At 42.7% G+C, this 19,473-nt stretch overlaps 1 protein-coding gene across 2 annotated transcripts in view; it reads left to right on the plus strand.

The window, feature by feature from the left end:
• The window catches only part of mphosph8 (M-phase phosphoprotein 8), an 82,059-nt gene that overhangs the window by 22,971 nt on the left and 39,615 nt on the right, over nt 1-19,473 (plus strand). Inside the window, exons 3-4 of one of the 2 annotated variants that reach the window (XM_085999147.1) lie at nt 1,077-2,108; nt 6,800-6,893. In XM_085999147.1, the coding sequence (XP_085855273.1) occupies nt 1,077-2,108; nt 6,800-6,893 (1,126 nt within the window). Of the gene's footprint in view, nt 1-1,076; nt 2,109-6,799; nt 6,906-19,473 lie in introns of both variants that reach the window. The other variant, XM_085999146.1, reaches the window with a different exon arrangement.

Genomic DNA, 19,473 nt, shown 5'->3' on the forward strand with positions numbered 1-19,473 from the left:
TATATTCAAGACCGAGATCGATAGATTTTTGAATATTAAGGGATCAAGGGATATGGCAATGAGGTAGAAGTTCAGCCATGATCTTGTTGAATGGCAGAGCAGGCTTGAAGGGCCAAATGGCCTACTCCTGCTCCTATTTCTTATGTTCCCTTACTGTCAGACCATATCTTGAATATTGCGTCCAGTTCTGGTCACTTAGGATGCAAGGGGGGTATTCACAACTGGAGACGGTACAGAGAAAAGGCATAAGGCTGATTTTTAGTGTTAAAGTCTGAGTTATGAGGAAAAGCCTGGAGAAACTTGGGGTTTTCAGCCATGAATAGAGGTGTCTGAGGGGTGATCTTATATAATAAAGCTATATAAGATAGTAAATGATACGGAAAAGGTAAATCTTGAAAACTACTTGAAACTAAGTTAAATGTAGGGCAAAGGGATATGGGTTCAAACTAGTAAAAGACAGATTTAGGGCTGATAAGTTCTTCACATACAGCAATAAATATAGAGTAGACTCATTGATAGAGTAGTGGAGGTGAAAACCATGAAATCATTTCTGAAACTATTGGAATGCTACATTGCTGGGACTTTGACATCTTTTTAGATGGATGACTGAGATAGGATGAGGACAAATGGTCTTCTCCATCCATAATTATCTTGTGTTTCTATGGTAAACATTAAATTCAAAATCCTGGTCCTTCACATTTTTTCCTATTTCCTCAGTTTGCACTGAAATCCATAATTCACATAACAGTTTATTAAAAGAAATTGAGCTGACTTTTTCTATTTCAAAGAATCAAACTAGTTAGACATGTACAACGAAAACTGTTCTTTTGATGAATTTCCTGCTCCAAACTGGCAATGCCCACTAAATACTGAAGTTAAAAGCAAGTAGGATAGGGAAGAACAAAAACAGTAGAAAAATAATTTAAAGAACACTGGAATAAAGATAATTAACTGTCTGTGTTATATAACTCTTTAGCTACAATGTCAAAATAAATTCCTTGTTATTTTTTGCAAGATCAATTCACTTTATATTGGATGATGTTGCTGTCTCATCAGTGCCTACTTATTTTTTTCAGAAGCTTACCTTAGACAAAGATATTTTTGAAGATGAGTCTGCTTGTGATTATGGAGGAGCAAAAGAAACCTCTCCACAGAAGACTAAAAAGAAGAAAAAATCTAAAACTGAGCTAGACATGAAACATGACGGTCTTAAATTAGAAAAAAAAGTAAAATCCAGCAGTTCAAATAGTGAAGAACTGAGAGACAACTTATCAGAAAATGTAAGAGATCTCTCTGAAGATGATAAAGTGAAGAAAAGGAGTTCAACTGAATCTAAGAAACTGAAGAAAAAACATGTCACGACACAAAGGTCTTCATTAGAACCAGTCACACAGGATGACTTGCTACCTGTGCCACTAACCCCTGATGAAAGCAAAGAATGGGAAAATGTGGAATCTAATGATCCAACATTTGAGAAAACAACTAAGGGACTGGCCAGACAAGACATTACAACACCCAAAAGATCTCTGGATAGCTCAGATGACGATGACCTTGAACTTAAGATAAAGAGAAAGAAAAAGAGGGACAAAGTGGATAATGCCAAGCAAGACATGAAGTTACAAAAACAGAAGAAGAATCAGAAAGATGATTATTCAGAGAAGAAAAATATAAATAAAGAAAATAGCAGTCATATCAAGAAACACAAAAGTCATGAGAAGCGTAAAGAATATATATCGTCTGTTAAATCAGATGGAACTGAAATCAAGATTCCAAAATTTCAGATGGAGGCCAAAGGCAGAAAGTCAGTGGATGGTGAAAACAGTACCACTCCTAAACCTGATTCTGCGAAAAACTTGATGTTAAAAAAATTGAGCAAAATACATAATGTGACTGATACTTCCCCTCGGTCTGCAACTGAGAAGGTCATTCAAGGTTCCGAATCCAGTGTAACAACTTCAGGACAGCCACCCCTATTCACTGAGCCAAGTCTCTTTGACAAGTTACGACTGGATTCTGAAGTTAATAGAGAAAATGTAAAGACAGACAAACCAAACTACTCAGCAACAAATATTGAGGAGAAACTAGAAGCAGTTAAAACCCCAACCCAGGTAAGCATAATATATTTTATTAATTAAGAGTTTTGGGTTCTGTCAATGAACTGAGTAAATTTTGAGCAAAAATAAACCGAAATTACATTTAATTTCTAATGTAGTGTTCCTTCAATTGTGTATCCTAAAGCTGTAGAGAGGTTTAGGCTCACTTAATTTTTAAAAAATTACACATCCTCAATGGCTCTGTGATTAAATGCACAGTATAACTTGAAAGTGAGCATATAGACCAGGATGGTCCCAGGTTCAATTATGGCTTTATGCTGAGTTAGCCATTCTCGGGTCCCACAGCAATAGGACAGTAAAATTGAGATGCTAAGGAACATAGAATGGCAATGGTTCCTGCAGATAATTTTCCTGTGATTCCTAGTGGAAGTGTGTGAGAGGATGTCTGGTGAGAACATGTCAATTTCAGTTACAGCCTGGATCAGATGTTGAATATTTGTTTGTATGGTAATTTCATAAACTAGACAAAAGCATCTTATTCAAGTTGGACATGACTCTACTATCTTCCCAGTGTGTGCACAGCAATTGTACAAGTTTAGTCAGCAGAAGGCAAGATTATCAAACAGGGATTGCTGTCAAATTCTGAAGAAATCTATTTTATGTCTAAAAAAAACTTGCATCTTTGTCAACTTTTTTCCCATATAAATTTCTATGCCAACATTTATAATTTAAATTGCCTATGTAAATGTTATTACATTGTAAGTGCGTCCTCTCTTTCCTCCCCCGCCCACCTGCTTGGTGGAAGCAATGCAGTGCCACCACTGGTGGGATGGCATAATTACTGTGACCAGTATCCATAGATTTTTACATTATAAATGGGAACATAGGAATTTATAATGAAATATAAAAGTATGACTTTAAAATGGGGACCAAATTATGCCGGCATGCCCAGGTCCAATTATCTGCTGACTTCTAACCCCCTTTACATTTGGTCTTGATTCCCTTTATGTAACACCACAGGTGATCGACTAGTAGTTGCTAATTTGTGTAAAATGCACTAATGCCTATAAGCTTTTTATTCTCCATAAATCATTTTTATCAAATAAATGTATTCCTTCCTTGTACATGTGCTGGGGATGCAGTTCCAAATTTTGAGGCAATAATTAGGATACGATATGAAAGGTTTTGCTAGAGTCGCCAGAGTGTTTCCACTTGTGGGGAAGAGCAAAACTAGAGACCATCAATATAACATAGTCACCAAGAAATTGAATAGTGCAGAAGCTGGATAAGCATATGAAGGAAATGGCGGGTTATGCTGATGGTTAAATAAGGAAGGATGGGAGGAGGCTCGAGTGGAGCATAAACGCCAGCATGGACTTGTTGGGCCAAATGGCCTGTTTCTGTGCTGTATATTCTATGTAATATAGGCTGTTGTGCATGGTGTCGTGTGCCTGCTTAAATCATTAGCAATCCCAAGAGGATATGTAAGGTCTGATTTTATAAATCTGGCATACTTTAAATAAGTTAAATGAAAAGCTTAGCAAATGGGATTGCAACATACTGTGTGGCGAGTAGTAGACTAATGAAAATTATCACTTGGTTAAGTTAATACTTCTAATATTTCTCTTCATAGAAAAGCGCATTATATGCTTATATATGTTGGGGATATTGTGGTTTAGGACATTAATGGTACTGCTGTTCCTTAACTATTAATTACTGTGTTAATTTACAGTAGTTGTGTGAATAGCTTTATTAAACCATTATATAGCAGTAATTCCTCCTGTATTGAATGATAGATTAGATATCAAAAGGCTGTCTGAGGTGTCCATCCGATCACCCACTTTTTAAACAAGAAATGGGGAGTTGTAAGTCATGTCTTTCTCCACAGTCCACCTCCGTGGCCTTGTTCTCTCATGGTTCTTCTCATACCAGTCACAATGCAGACGTTTCATCTCCTTTTAGTGGGTTTTTTCTCCTGTGTTTGCACAGTACCCTATGGCTCCATCCTTGGTCTATTCCTCTGCATTTATAAGAACATAAGAAATAGGAGCAGGAGTAGCCAATATGGCCCCTCAAGCCTGCTCTGCCATTCGATAAGATCATGGCTGATCTTCAATCTCAAGTCCAATTTCCTGCCTGATCCCCATATCCCTTGAGTACAAAAATCTATCTATCTTAGCCTTGAATATACTCGATGACTCTGCATCTGCAAACCTTTGGGATAGAGAATTCCAAAGATTCACAACCCTCTTGAGTGAAGAAATTCCTCCTCATCTCAGTCTTAAAAGGCCAACCCCTGTATCCTGAGACTATGCCCCCTAGTTCTAGACTCTCCAGCCAGGGGAAACAATCTCTCGGTATCTATCCTGTCAATCCCCCTCAGAATCTTAAGTGTTTCAATGAGATCACCTCCTTCTAAGTTCCTGAGAGCATAGGCTCAATCTCTCCTCATAGGACAACCCTCTCATCCCAGGTATCAAACTAGTAAACATTTGTTGCACTGCCTCTAAGGCAAGTATGTCCTTCCTCAGATAAGGAGACCAAAACTGTGCACAGTACTCCAGGTGCGGTCTCACCAAGGCCCTGTACAATTGTAGTAAGACTTCCTTACTCTTGTACTCCAACCCTCTTGCAATAAAGGCCAACATGCCATTTGCCTTCCTAATTGCTTGCTTTATTGCCTGCATGCTAACTGTGTTTCCTGTACTAGGAAACCTAAATCTCTCTGAACAGCAACATTTAATAGATTCTCACCATTTAAAAAATATTGTTTTCCTATTCTTTCTACCAAAGTGAATAACCTCACATTTCCCCACATTAAACTCCATCTGCCACCTTATTGCCCACTCACTTAACCTGTCTATATCCCTTTGCAGGCTATTTGTGTCTTCCTCATATCTTACTTTCTCACCTAGCTTTGTATTGTCAGCAAACTTGGATACATTACACTCTGTCCCTTCATCTAAGTCATCAATATAGATTGTAAATAGCTGAAGCTCAAGCACTGATCCTTGTAGCATCCCACTAGTTACAGCCTGCCAACCTGAAAATGACCCGTTTATCCCTACTCTCTGTTTTCTGTCCATTAACCAATCTTCTATCCATGCTAATATGTTACCCCCATCCCCATGACCCCTTATCTTGCATAGCAACCTTTTATATGGCACCTTATATCGAATGCCTTTTGGAAATCCAAATATACTACATCCACTGGTTCCCCTTTATCTACCCTGCTAGTTACATCCTCAAAAACTCTTAGGGAAATTGTGTTTGACAAATTTATTTTCATAAAACCATGTTGACTCTGCCTAATCATATTATGATTTTCTAAGTGTCCTGTTACCACTTCCTTAATAATGGGTTCCAGCATCTTCCTGACAATATGGTAGCTCTAGGCAACATAATCCATATCTGTATCTCCACGTCCACCATTAACTCCAAAGCTATTGCTACTGTCTGTCCAACATTAAGGTTTGGATGAGATCACATTTCCTTCTAATTGGCTGATAAAATTAACCAATCTTCCTCTGCTTCTACCAGCACCTACACTGGCTTGACTCCATCCACCTAATCAACACTGAGGTGTGCTTCCTTCCCCACATCTGTGACCAAGACCATCTAACTTTGCCTTTACTTCAATCTCCAATCTCCAGTGTTGAATTTATAATGCATGCCGCCTTCATCCAAAGGATCCATTTCATCAATGTCCTCCTCACCTATTTCCCTTCGACTCTCCACAAACTTTAGAATGGTCTGACAGATCAGAACTCGTGTCCTGTCATAGTATTGCAATGTGTTACTGCCATCCTGTAGCTTTCCAAAAGTTTATTTAACAAAGCGTTGCTTAGTTTATTAAATGGAGACTAGTTTATACTTGTAAATGTCTATTTATTGATGGCCAGGCTGAAGTGCTAAAGCTAACTATGCCCTCAATCTTCCTTTTTTCCCTTTGGAGAAGCATTTGGCTTTGGATTGATATCTTTCCACAAAAGTAAGGCTGAGACAGAAACTCGAGATGTAAAGGATTGTGGACACCCATCTGCATTCTGCACTGTGAGGCAGTGTGTTGGGTTCCAACCTACCGCCCCTGAAGAACTAGCATACATTGGCGGAACAGGCTCGAGGGGTTGAATGGCCTACTTCTGTTTCTATGAAGGTTTCTAAGCGCAAGTTGAAATTAGTGGAAATTATTTTCTAGACAAATCCGTAGCGGCCATTATTATACAAGAAAATTGGTATTCATTGCACATATTTTGTTAACATCTTCCATGACTTTAGTCTAAATTTGTCTTTAGCACACTAAAGCAAGATGAAACCACCGAAAAACAGAAATACATTGCAGAGTGAAGATTGTACAGAAAATGGAGATGGGAATATAAAATTTGATTTGCAGTTAGTGTTCAACTTGTAAATATACCATTTAGTATGGTAACATTACCCTGTTGGTTACATTTCTGCCTGAGCTGCCCTCTGATTTTTTGGAGATTCTGAACAACTGACTATAGAATGAGTTTAAAAAAAAAAAAAAAATGTACTTTCTTGAATCTTGTTTAAGAATGTTAATTAATTTACCAGCCCCTTTATGAATATTGTGGTAAATTTCCAGTTTTCTAAAGTCTAGAAGTGAATATCCAGAGTCTCATTTAATGTATGGAACAATTTTAGCTTTATTTTTAGTTTAAGCTTTATGCATTTTCAGACTAAACATAAATAACATTTATAGCCAATTAATTTTATTTTTCCAGTCCTGTTCCCGAGAGAAGTTGGGAAAGAAAGGTGACGCACCCAAAGAAATGTCTGATAAGAGGTTGGATGTCGACAAAGGGCGAAAGGAACAAGGTGTGGACCGCAGTAAGTACTTGTAAAGGATGTACCTTTTCCACATGCACCATGAGGTTGTGCACACCAGAATGTCATTTTGCTGTACTTTCTGATAAGAGTCTTTAAGTTTTCTATATATTTGTGAAATAAAGTGGATTCATATGTAAATATTTTACTTACCAAGCAGTTAGTGGAAATAGTTGTAGATGGAAGTAGAATTTAATGGTAGGTTGCATGAAAATACTGTAAAAATTGTTGGCTTTTTTTCCTGACTGGTTAAGTAGAATATTAAAACTGACATAGAAGGAAATAGAGATAGGTGGGAGGAAAGCATGGCTTCATGGTTGTGCACAAAAATCACAGAAACCCCACAGTGCAGATAGAGGCCATTTCGGCCCATCGAGCCTGCACCGACACATATCCCACCCGATCCCCGTAACCCCTACATCAACACATATCCCGCCCTATCCCCGTAACCCCACGTATTTAATCCCCCTAACACTAAGGGTCAATTTATCATAGCCAATCAACCTAACCCGCACATCTTTGGACTGTGGGAGGAAACCGGAGCACCCGGAGGAAACCCACGCAAACACGGGGAGAATGTGCAAACTCCACACAGTCACCCGAGGCCGGATTCGAACCCGGGTCCCTGGCGCTGAGGCAACAGTGCTAACCACTATGCCACCGTGCTGCCCACAATAGAGCTGTAGAGTGGGTATCAAACAAAGATCCTGATGGGCTCATCATTACCTCTTGGCAGCTCACAGCTGTGATCACACGGGACATTCCTGTGACATGCGGCTGCATTGTGGAGTCATCTGTGGAACCACTGGCTGCTGCATCTGTGACATTGGGGGACAAATTGGACGACAGTGGCCCAGAAATTCGGGTTGGAGGCTTCCCGCGGGTGCAAGCCTCCGACCTGCACTTACCTAGCGCACCGGTTGTTGTGCTGTGGGCCCACGTGGAATTCCGATCCTGGGCCTGCTCCAACTGCCGGCGCGCAGTACTTGCGTATCCCAGGGGCGCAGTTAGTTCGAAGCGTCCCTTGGGATCACGTGGGCCATGGAGAGCCAATGGTAGCAGGGAATCTGTATTCATAGATTTGACAGGTCTTCCTGTATAATTCAGCCCCAAAACATAACTAAAACTTCAAATAAATTTTTAAAAATCACATTTTTAAAATATCTATAAATTACATAAACTTAAATTATTGTTTAAAATAGTTATTTTTTGAAAAAATTAATTACAGTTTCTAACGAAGCTAAAAATAAACTTCCCTTTAAAGTATTTAAAAATAATAAACCTGTGGAAAAAATGTTTTAATGTTACTTAATCCACCACTTACCTTGTTAAAAGCAGGCCTTGCGACTGCTTTTTATAAGCGTCGCTGCTGGAGACTTACCCTCCCGGAAAAACCTGGGGAAAAAAACGGAAGTTCCAGGCGTATGCGCTGCCTCTGCAGCACACGCGTTCGACCTGTGAACCCCTTCCTTTGAGAGTGGGGGGGGGTGCTGCGGGCGGGGGGGGGCGAGCCTGGGGCAAGGGAGGCCTGGAGGAGGAGCAGAGGAGTACTCCTGTCCATCATGATCCTCAAGGAATCCCAAAATTAAATTTTTGAGACTTGCCTGCTGGGCCCATTATTGCCCACGATTCGGCTCCCGGCAGGTCTGGCCTGACTGGGAAGGCATCCCTGCTTCCCCCACTCGGGCCTCTGACTAATATTGCAGTTGGGTCCCAATGACAGCATCGGATCCAATCTGCATATTTAAAAAAGGACCCTGCTTCCTTCTTGCGGGTGTCCCAGTCGCATGCTCAAAAGAGCAGGTTGAGATCAGGACACAGCGGGACGGCAGCGATATCGGAGGGGGTAAGCGACTGGCTTCATTTTAACTGTCCACCCAGGAGGAGTTAAAATCAGAGTCATTGGTGCAGCCCAGTTTGTCTAAGGAAAGTTATTTATTTATAATTAACAAACATTTAAAGTGTTTGCAGGAAAAGGCTTCAAAAGTTGCAATACTTTTTACAGTTTGCCACTTAACTACTGTGTCAGAGAGGCTGACCTTTTGTCCATGGCCACATCTTTGTTAAGGTTCCATAGGGAATGTTTGTATGTTACACGGAATATCAGAAATATGACAGTTCATTTATTCTGTTGCTGCTCAGTGATGTAGAAGGGTCTGGACTTTGCATTCTAGGAACATAGAAATTGCTCGACGAAGGAAGACCAAGGTCTAGTTGTATAAAGCTCTGGTTAGACCGTATCTGGAGCACTGTGTTCAGTTCAGGGCACTGCACCTCAGGAAGGATATACTGGTCTTGGAGGGGGTGCAGCGCAGATCCACCAGAATGATACCGGGGCTAAAAGTGTTAAATTATGGGACAGGTTGCATAGACTCAGCTTGTATTCCCTTGAGTATTGAAGATTAATGGTGAACTAATTGAGGTACAGGTAGACTATCCTTTATCCGAAAACCTCGGGACCAGCCGTGTTTCGGTTTTCGGAGAACTTCGGATTTCGTAAGGTGGGTCGGCAGGGGTCCGCGGGGGTTCGGCGGGGGGTCGTGCGCACGACCCCCTGCCGGCCCCCGCAGACCCCCGCCGGCCCCGACCCCCACGGACCCCCGCCGGCGCCGACCCCCCCCCCCCCCCGCCGACTTACGGTCGGGGTCGGCGGGGGGTCGTGCGCACGACTTACGCTGATGCTCAGTGTAAGTCGGCGGGGGTCGCGGTCGGCGGGGGTCCGCGGGGGTTGGGGGGGGGGTCCGCGGGGCGCCGTGTGCACGACTTACGCTGGACTTACGCTGACCGAAAAAACCTTCGGTTTTTAGAGGGTTTCGGTTTTCGGAAGTCCGGATAAAGGGTAGTCTACCTGTATTTAAAATGATTTAAAGGATTTGATATGGTAGTTAGAGAGGTACGATTTCAACTGGTGGGGGAGTCCAGAACAAGAGAGCATAACCTTAAAATTAGAGCTAGGCCATTCAGAGGTCATGCCAGGAAACCCTTCTTCACATAAAGGGCAGTGGAAATCTGGAACTCTTTCCCCCCCCAAAAAGCTGTTGAGGCTAGGTCAATTGAAATTTTTAAAATTGAGATTGATGGATTTGTGTTAGGTAAGGGTATTAAGGGATATCGAATCAAGGTGAATAAATAAGAGTTGAGATACAGATAAGTCATGATCTAATTGAATGGCAGAACAGGCTCGAGGGGTTGAATAGCCTACTCCCTGTTCCTATGTTCCATCTAGTTAGCCATCTGCCATCCTGGTAGTTGCATGATCCAATGATAATGAAGTTTTCTGTTTGAAAGTTCACTTTTTTGAGCTTTGTTACTAATTGAAGCCTGTTTGTGTGACATTGTTGACTAAAAGTTTAATTGGGTCACACAAATGGTTGTGAGTTGCTTATGTCAGTTTGCTTTGCCTCGAGTTGGGGAGAAGGGGTTCTGAAGGTGGGAGCAATCAGGTGCTGAGCACTTCTGCTGGCAGCTTCCCTGGAAGCGCTAAACGTAGACAACTGCAAGGGGTCATCATCCCATCGCGTAGGGACATGCAGGTTGGGATCCTCTGGTTCCACGGGCTCCTCGGCTGCCATGCTCTGGCTGAGCCCCTTCCCACAGTAAAATTGTGCATTGCACAGCAAGCTACAACAATTGCCAACCTTTGCAGCACGTACTGCAGGACATCTCCCGATCTGTCCCGGCACCTGAAGCTGGCTTTCAGGACCCCAGTGATTCTCTCCACTGCCTGCTGGGGCACTGCAGATGTATAATGGTAGCATTCTTATGCTGCGTCGTGGGTGATGCAGAATGGCATCGTCAATCATCAGTGGCTTCAGGGGGTAGGCCTTATCCCCCAGGATCTATTGGTCTGTTTAGCCCTTCTTGCTGAATAAGTGGTAGGCCTTATTCCCCAGGATCTATCGGTCTGTTTAGCCGTTCTTGCTGAATAAGTCAGCGACGTTGGAATAGCTGAGGATGAAGATGTCCTGGCAGCTTCCCAGATCGCTACGTTGAAGTGCAGAGTTCTTTGTGGTGCATCACAGACAATCTGCACATTTAACAAGTGGAACCCCTTCCTGTTAGTAAATGGGTCCCGAGTTGGAGCTTTAAGCTTCCAAGGTTCCATCTTCCTGCTGACATTGCAAAGATCTCTGGTGGATGATTTGTTCCGTTGTGACCTTCATCCCCATTGATAACACCCTGCGGGAAGTAGAATTTGGCTCAGGCCTTCCTGCATAATTTCACAGTTGGCTAGTTGCTTTTCATGTGAAGTGCAATCTCCCCATGCACTGATCCCCTGACGGGTCCTGGTATGACCCTCATGCCCTGTACACACTGGGAGTAATAGTGAGTGCACTGCAATCTCCTTCCATGGTGCCTTACTCGCTGGACCTTCAACCTCTGCTCCTTCTTTTTGTCCTCCATCTTAAAAAGTTGAATACAGGAATGCCCATTGGGAAGGTCATTGTCCTTCTGAACGTGTTGAGGGGGGTGAGCTCTGAAAATTCTCTGGTTCAGAGACTCGCTGGACTCTGGTCTGGAAAACTGCAGATGTCAAAAAAAAACTAGCTTAAAAAATAATTGCTACAAACCCCCAAAGATTAAGCTGCAAAGTTTAGAAACTCCTCCCAGTCTGAGTCACAATTACATTGGTATCATATGACCTCTGTCCCTGCTACATGTAGATTTCTCAGAGTAACTCTACAGCCACCAGAAAAGCAGCGTATATTCAGGAAATTTGCCGAGCTGGCCTTTTGCATGGCAGGGCGGAGCTATGTTAATGGCTGGCTGCACTGTGGCATAGCATAAAAACTGGCATACGCCACTTGCGTGCAGATTTCCGTGGTTATTTTTGGCACTGAAAATTGCCATACTAATGCAGTTGTTTTGATGCAAGATTCCAGGGAAATTCTGGGCCATCAAAAGCATAGAGAAGTTAGGGGGAGAAGGCATTTGAAATGCAAGAAATTGGAGTAGTAAGACACCCAGTATTAAAGAATCAACAGAATTAAAGGGAAGAATAATGCAGTACTTCTTCCACCTTTAATGACTACCATATTGTCATTTTTAACAACTGTGTGGCCTGAGGCGACTTTAGTGAGGGCTTATTTGACCATTAACTGCACTTGGTGCCACAATGGGATTAGGTTCCTTCTGTGATCCTCAATTTGGCAAGTTTAATGACTCAGTTGCTACATTTTTGTTTTGTTGGGGTGACTGTGCCTTGTGGTACAGCTAGCATTTTTAAACCTTTTGTGTTATGAATTCTTGGGGAAAGTTGATTTGCTATTGTTTGCTCACTTATTTTCTAGGGTCTGAAAACCCTTGTATTGGGTTGGATCTGTTTTTGGCAGTGAGTTTGTATACAAGATTACTGCTTCGTGCCGCAGCATTATTGTCCAGTAGCCAAACTCTGCCTGGTAAACTTTTACTGTTGATTTTCGATGGGCAGTTATTTCTAAAATGGCTAAGGATACAATTTCTGCAAAACTGAATTATTTCATAATTTTAAAAAACTAGCACTAAAATTTGTGAGTACTCGTTCACAATTTACCCCATGGAACATCTGAGGACAACAAATTTAAAACAAAACCTGGAATAGTATTTAACAACTTTGTGCATTTTGTTCACTGCTTGGCAATTAGGATTCTTTTTGACTTTTACTTTTTTAATTATTAAACCTTGAATTTCAACCTCAGGAAATACATTTCAAAGTTAATAATTGAGCGAGGAAATGTGCAGCATGTCAGAATCTGAATACAAATTTTTTTAAAGTAATTTTGGGAGTTAAGACTTCTGCAGCTGGGGCATTGCTTTGATTTTCAGCTCACCAAAGTTAGAAAATAATGTATGCCTCTGGCAAGTTTAAAATTTGCCATCAGTAATGTGACTTACATTCCTGGCTGTTTCTATTAATTCAGAGGGTGTTGTTAATACCATTTTACAGTATTGTACTTGCATAAAAGATAAAAGATTTGAAAAATATTCTCTAGTTAATGTAGATTTATTCCTGTTAATTTGGAGTAACATCACTTTGTCTGAGTTTTGTTTTGTGTGCCTGCAATATTGAGAGCCTCTAGTGTTACTGATTGGACCAATCATATCGCCATAAGGCAGCCATTTTTCTATCTTTATTTTTAGTTTCCTGTTATTTTTAACGTTCTTTCCTATGTCTATATTGAAAAAAAAGTGGTTGTTTTGGTGTGGTAGATCCCAACAACCTCTCCACTCTGCCCACCTCAAATCTCCCCACCGAGCAAGGCCACATGCTGAGGAACCAGATAAATATAACGATGAACAGTTCTGATGAAAGGTCATCGACCTGTAGCGTTAACTCTGGTTTCTCTCTCCAGATGCTGCCTGACTTGCCGAGTGTTTTCAGCGTTTTCTGTTTTTATTTCCGATTTCCAGCATCTGCAGTATTTTGCTTTTGCTTTAATATAACAATGCAACAATATAACGATGAAAATGAGAACTGTAGAGGATAGAAAGAGGAATACAGAATTAGAGGGCAGGGACAAGCAGACAGATTTATTTTTGGTCGGTAGCAACTGATCACTTGGTACTTTTCAATATAGTTATTTCGTGTATGCGGACTCTGCATATAATTCCAGCCACCTTGGGGCATTGTCATCAACAACCTGCAATGCGTATAGGCCGTCCGATAGTTTAGTTAGTTGGCACGATTCAGCGTTGTGGGATATGGTCTATATTTGTCTGCAAGGACATTTGTCGTTGTCACGATGATCCCATAGGTGTATATTTGAGGCACATTGTCCCTATCCAATTTGAAAGCAGTTGAGAAGTGCCTAACTGACTTGGCCAGCTGAACTCTGGTTGACGGCCTGCCATGTTGGTGATTTATAGGATCATCTGCTGTTCGTGCCAGAGAGTTAGTAAGGAAAGGTCTAAGGAATAAGGAAAGATTTACAAGGATGTAACTATAATTGAGAGGATGCAACTATCAGGAAAGATTGAGCCGGCTTGGGCTCTTTACTCTGAAAAAGAGAAGACTATGAGGAGACCTGATGGAGGTCTTGCAAAAATATCAAGGGGTTCAATTGGGTGGATGCGGTGAATCTGTTTCTACTTATGGTTGCGTCTAGAGTGAGCGTGCATAAATAGAAGATAGCCACTAACAGTTCAAATAAAAAATAGGACCAAATTCTTTAGAGAGTGATGAGAATGTGGAACGCGCTGCCACATGGAGTGGTTGAAGCAGATAGCATTGTTTGCATTTAAGGGGAGGCTTGATGATTACATGAGGGACAAGAGAATAGAGGAGTTCAGGGGGCAGGGTGAGAAGAGGTAATTAGAGTGGGAGTAGGCTCGTGTGGCGAATAAACAACAACATAGATTACAAACAGAAGCATCCACAGTATTTTGCTTTTGTAAAAACATAGACTAGTTGGGCCAAATGGCTTGTTCCTATGCTGTAGATTCTATGTGATATGTTAAACTGGTTGTCCATATTGGGTGTCTTGAAGATACCCAATATGATGGATAGAACAAATCAGAGGGAGTTGGCAATGTGATTTTTGTCAAAGTCTTTTCAGCCCTTTTGTTACTCCATCTGACCAACAAAAAAGCAAAATACTGCAGATGCTGGAAATCTGAAATAAAAACAGAAAATGCTGGCAATATTCAGCAGGTTAGGCAGCATCTGTGGAGACAAACAGTTAACGTTTCAGGCCAATGACCTTTTGTCAGAACTGGAAAAAGTTAGCTATAACAGGTTTTAAGCAAGTGCAGAGGCAGGGGGAGGGGTGGAATAAACAAAAGGGAAGGTCTGTGATAGGGTGGAAGGCAAGAGAGATTAAATGACAAAAGGTATGATTGTACAAAGCAAAAGGAGATGGTAATGGGACAAGTAAAGAAACAAAAGGTGGTCCAGCAGAGCTGAAAATGGGAATAGCAGGATCAACAACAGCTGCCATCTGGGGGGAAAATTGTGGGCAGAGGTTATGATCCGAAATTGTTGCGTCCAGAAGGCTGTAAAGTGCCTAATCAAAAGATGAGGTGCTGTTCCTCAAGCTTTGTTGGAACCGTGCAAGAGGCGGAGGTCAGAATGGGAGTGGTGTGGAGAATTAAAGTGACAGGCGACCAGAAGCTCAGGGTCACACTTGCGGACTGAACAGAGGTGTTCTGCAAAGCGGTTACCCACTCTGCGTTTGGTCTCCCCAGTGTAGAGGGGACCGTATCGTGAGCAGCGAAAACAGTATAATAAATTGCAAGGAGTACCAGTAAATCGCTGTTTCACCTGGAAGGAGTGTTTGGGGCCCTGGATAGTGGGAAAGGGGAGGTAAAAGTGCAGGTTTTGCATCTCCTGCCCTTGCATGGGAAGGTGCTGTGGGACGGGGAGGAGGGTGTGTTGGGGGTGATTGAGGAGTGGGCCATGGTATCACGTTAGGAACGGTCCTTTCGGAATGCTGAGAGGGGAGGGGAAGATGTGTTTGGTGGTGGGATCACACTGGAGGTGGCGGAAATGGCAGAGGATGATCCGTTGAATGTGGAGGCTGGTGGGGTGAAAGGTGAGGACAAAGGGAACCCTATCGTGGCTCTAGGAGGGAGAGGAAGAGGTGAGAGCAGAAGTGCGGGAAATGGAACGGATATGGCCGAGGGCTATGTCAAACATAGAAACATAGAAGATAGGAGCAGGAGTAGGCCATTCGGCCCTTCGAGCCTGCTCTGCCATTCAATGAGATCATGGCTGATCATCCAAATTCAGTACACTGTCCCTGCCTTCTCCCCATATCTCTTGATCCCTTTAGCCTTAAGAAATATATCCAACTCTTTCTTGAATATATTTAATGAACTGGCCTCCACCGCCCTCTGTGGCAGAGAATTCCACAGGTTCACCACTCTCTCTGGGTGAAGAAATTCCTCCTCATTTCAGTCCTAAATGTCCTACCCCTTATCCTTAGACTATGACCACTGGTTCTGGACTCCCCGACCATCGGGAACATCCTTCCAGCATCTAGTCTGTCCAGGCCTGACAGAATTTTATAGGTTTCGATGAGATCCCCTCTCAATCTTCTAAACTCCAGTGAGTATAAGCCCAATCGACACAATCTCTCCTCATACGTCATTTCTGCCATCCCAGGTATCAGCCTGGTGAATCTTCGTTGCACTCCTTCCATGGCAAGAACGTCCTTCCTCAGATAAGGCAACCAAAACTGCACACAATACTCAAGGTGTGGTCTCACCAAGGCCCTGTACAACTGTAGCAAGACATCCTTGTTCCTGTACTCGAACCCTCTTGCTACGAAGGCCAACATACCATTTGCCTTCTTAACCGCCTGCTGCACCTGCATGCTTACCTTCAGCGACTGGTGCACAAGAACACCCAGGTCTCTTTGCACTTCCCCTTCTCCCAATCTATTGCCATTCAAATAATAATGTGCCTTCCTGTTTTTGCCACCAAAGTGGATAACCTCACATTTATCCACATTATAGTGCATTTGCCATGTTTCTGCCCAATCACCTAACCTGTCCAAATCATACTGGAGTTTCATGACATCCTCCTCGCAGCATACCCTCCCAACCAGGTTTGCGTCGTCTGCAAATTTGGAGATATTACATCCAATTCCCTCGTCCAGATCATTAATATATATTGTGAACAGCTGGGGTCCTAGGACCGATCCTTGCGGTACCCCACTAGTCACTGCCTGCCACTTGGAAAACAACCCATTTATTCCAACTCTTTGCTTTCTGTCCGCCAACCAGTTCTCTATCCAAGTCAATACCTTGCCCCCAACCCCATGTGCCTTAATTTTGCACGCTAATATCTTATGCGGGACCTTATCGAAAGCCTTCTGAAAGTCCAAATACACCACATCCACTGGTTCTCCCTTATCTATTTTACCAGTTACATCCTCAAAAAATTCCAGTAGATTAGTCAAGCATGATTTACCTTTTGTAAATCCATGTTGACTTTGTCCGATCCTGTCACTGCTTTCCAGGTGCTCTGCTATTACATCTTTTATAATGGACTCCAGCATTTTCCCCACTACTGATGTCAGGCTTACCGGTCTATAATTCCCTGCTTTTTCTCTGCCACCTTTTTTGAATAGTGGGGTAACATTAGCTACCCTCCAATCCATGGGTACTGTTCCAGAGTCTATCGAGTTCTGGAAGATGACCAGCAATGCATCTACTATTTCTAGGGCCACTTCCTTAAGTACCCTAGTATGTAGATTATCAGGCCTTGGGGATTTATCGGCCTTCAATCCTGTCAATTTCCCTAACACCATTTCCCTACAAATACTGATTTCTTTCAGCTCCACCCTTTCATCAGACCCTATGTTCCCCAGTATTTCTGGGAGGTTATTTGTGTCCTCCTTTGTGAAGACAGAACCAAAATATGTATTTAGTTGGTCTGCCATTTCTTTGTTCCCCATTATAAATTCCCCCGATTCTGACTGCAAGGGACCTACGCTTGACTTCACCAATCCTTTTCTCTTCACATATCTATAAAAGCTTTTACAGTCAGTTTTTATGTTCCCTGCAAGCTTACTTTCATATTCTATTTTCCCTTTCTTAATTAATCCCTTTGTCCTCCTTTGTTGAATCCTGAACTGCTCCCAATCCTCAGGATTATTGCTTTTTCTGGCCAATTTGTATGTCCTCTCCTTGGATCTTATGCTATCCCTAATTTCCCTTGTTAGCCACGGTTGAGTCACCTTTTTTGTTTTTTTATGCCAAACTGGGATGAACAACTTCTGTAGTTCATCCATTCGGTCTTTGAATGTTTGCCATTGCCTATCCACCGTCACCCCTTTGAGTGCCATTCCCCAATCAATCCTACTCAACTCGCTCCTCGGACCATCGTAGTTTCCTTTATTTAAATTGAGGACCCTTGTTTCTGAGTCAACTACTTCATTCTCCATCTTAATGAAGAATTCGATCATATTATGATCGCTCCGACCCAAGGGGCCTCGTACAACAAGATTGCTAATTAATCCTTTCTCGTTACATAATACCCAGTCTAAAATGGCCTGATCTCTGGTTGGTTCCTCAACCTATTGGTCCAGGAAACCATCCCTTAAACACTCCAGGAATTCCTCCTCCACAGTATTGTTACCAATTTGGTTAGCCCAATCTATATGTAGATTAAAGTCACCCATGATGACTGCTGTGCCCTTATTGCACGCTTCTTTAATTTCCCTTTTAATGCCATCCCCAACCTCCGCCTTACTGTTTGGAGGTCTATATACCACTCCCACTAATGTTTTTTTCCCCTTAGTATTTCTCAATTCTACCCATACAGATTCCACATCATCAGAGCTAATAGCCTTCATTACAATTGTGTTAATCCCTTCTTTAACCAGTAATGCTACCCCACCTCCCTTTTTTGCCTATCTTTCATGAATATCGAGTTCCCAGTCTTGGCCATCCTTGAGCCACGTTTCTGTAATCCCAACCAAATCATATTTGTTTACCTCTATTTGCGCAGCCAATTCATCCACGTTATTACAAATGCTCCTCGCATTAAGACACCAAGCCTTCAGGCTTGTTTTTTTAACGCTCTTAGACCTATTTAGAATTATTATTTACTGTGGCCATGTTTGATTTAAACCGTTGATTTCTCTGACTGCCACTTTTGTTTTTCTCCTTCCTATCTTTTGCTTTTATCCTTGTTTCCCTTTCCTCTGTCTCCCTGCTCAGGTTCCGAACCCCCTTCTATTTTAGTTTAAACCCTCCCCCACAGCACTAGCAAACAAACCCCCTAGGACATCGTTTCCAGCCCTGCCCAGGTGCAGACCGTCCGGTTTGAACTGGTGCCACCTCCCCCAGAACTGGTTCCAATGTCCCAGGAACTTGAATCCCTCCCCCTGGCACCATTCCTCTAGCCACGTATTCATCTGAAGTATCCTTCTATTTCTACTCTGACTAGCACGTGGCACTGGTAGCAATCCTGAGATTACTACCTTTTGAGGTCCTGTTTTTTAATTTACCTCATAACTCCCTATATTCCGCTTTTAGGACCTCATCCCGCTTTTTACCTACATCGTTGGTGCCTATATGCACCACGACAACTGGCTGTTCACCCTCCCCTTCCAAGATGTTCTGCAGCCGCTCGGAGATTTCCTTGACCCTTGCACCAGGGAGGCAACACACCATCCTGGAGTCTCGTTTGCGGCCGCAGAAACGCCTATCTATTCCCCTTACAATTGAATCCCCTATTACTATAGCTCTACCACTCTTTTTCCTCCCATTCTGTGCAGCAGAGCCACCCCTGGTGCCAGGAAGTTGGCTGCTGCTGCCTTCCTCTGATAAGCCATCCCCCCCAACAGTACTCCAAGTGGTATATCTGTTGGAGAGGGGGATGGCCACAGGGGACCCTTGCACTACCTGCCTGCGCCTAGTACTCTGCCTGTTGGTCACCCCTTCCCTTTCTTCCTGTCCAACCTCTACCTGTGGTGTGTCCAACTCCCTAAACGTGCTATTCACGATGTCCCGAGCATCGTGAACGCTCCAGTATGCATCCAATCGCAGCTCCAGCGCCGCAATGTGGTCTGTCAACCACGGTAGAGGGGAATCCTCGGTTGAGGAAAGCACTAGTATGGAAGGTGGCATCGCCTGAACCGAT

This window comes from Somniosus microcephalus, chromosome 10, assembly GCF_052327205.1.
Source record: "Somniosus microcephalus isolate GS21.2 chromosome 10, FLI_Smic_1.0, whole genome shotgun sequence".
NCBI lineage: Eukaryota > Metazoa > Chordata > Chondrichthyes > Squaliformes > Somniosidae > Somniosus > Somniosus microcephalus.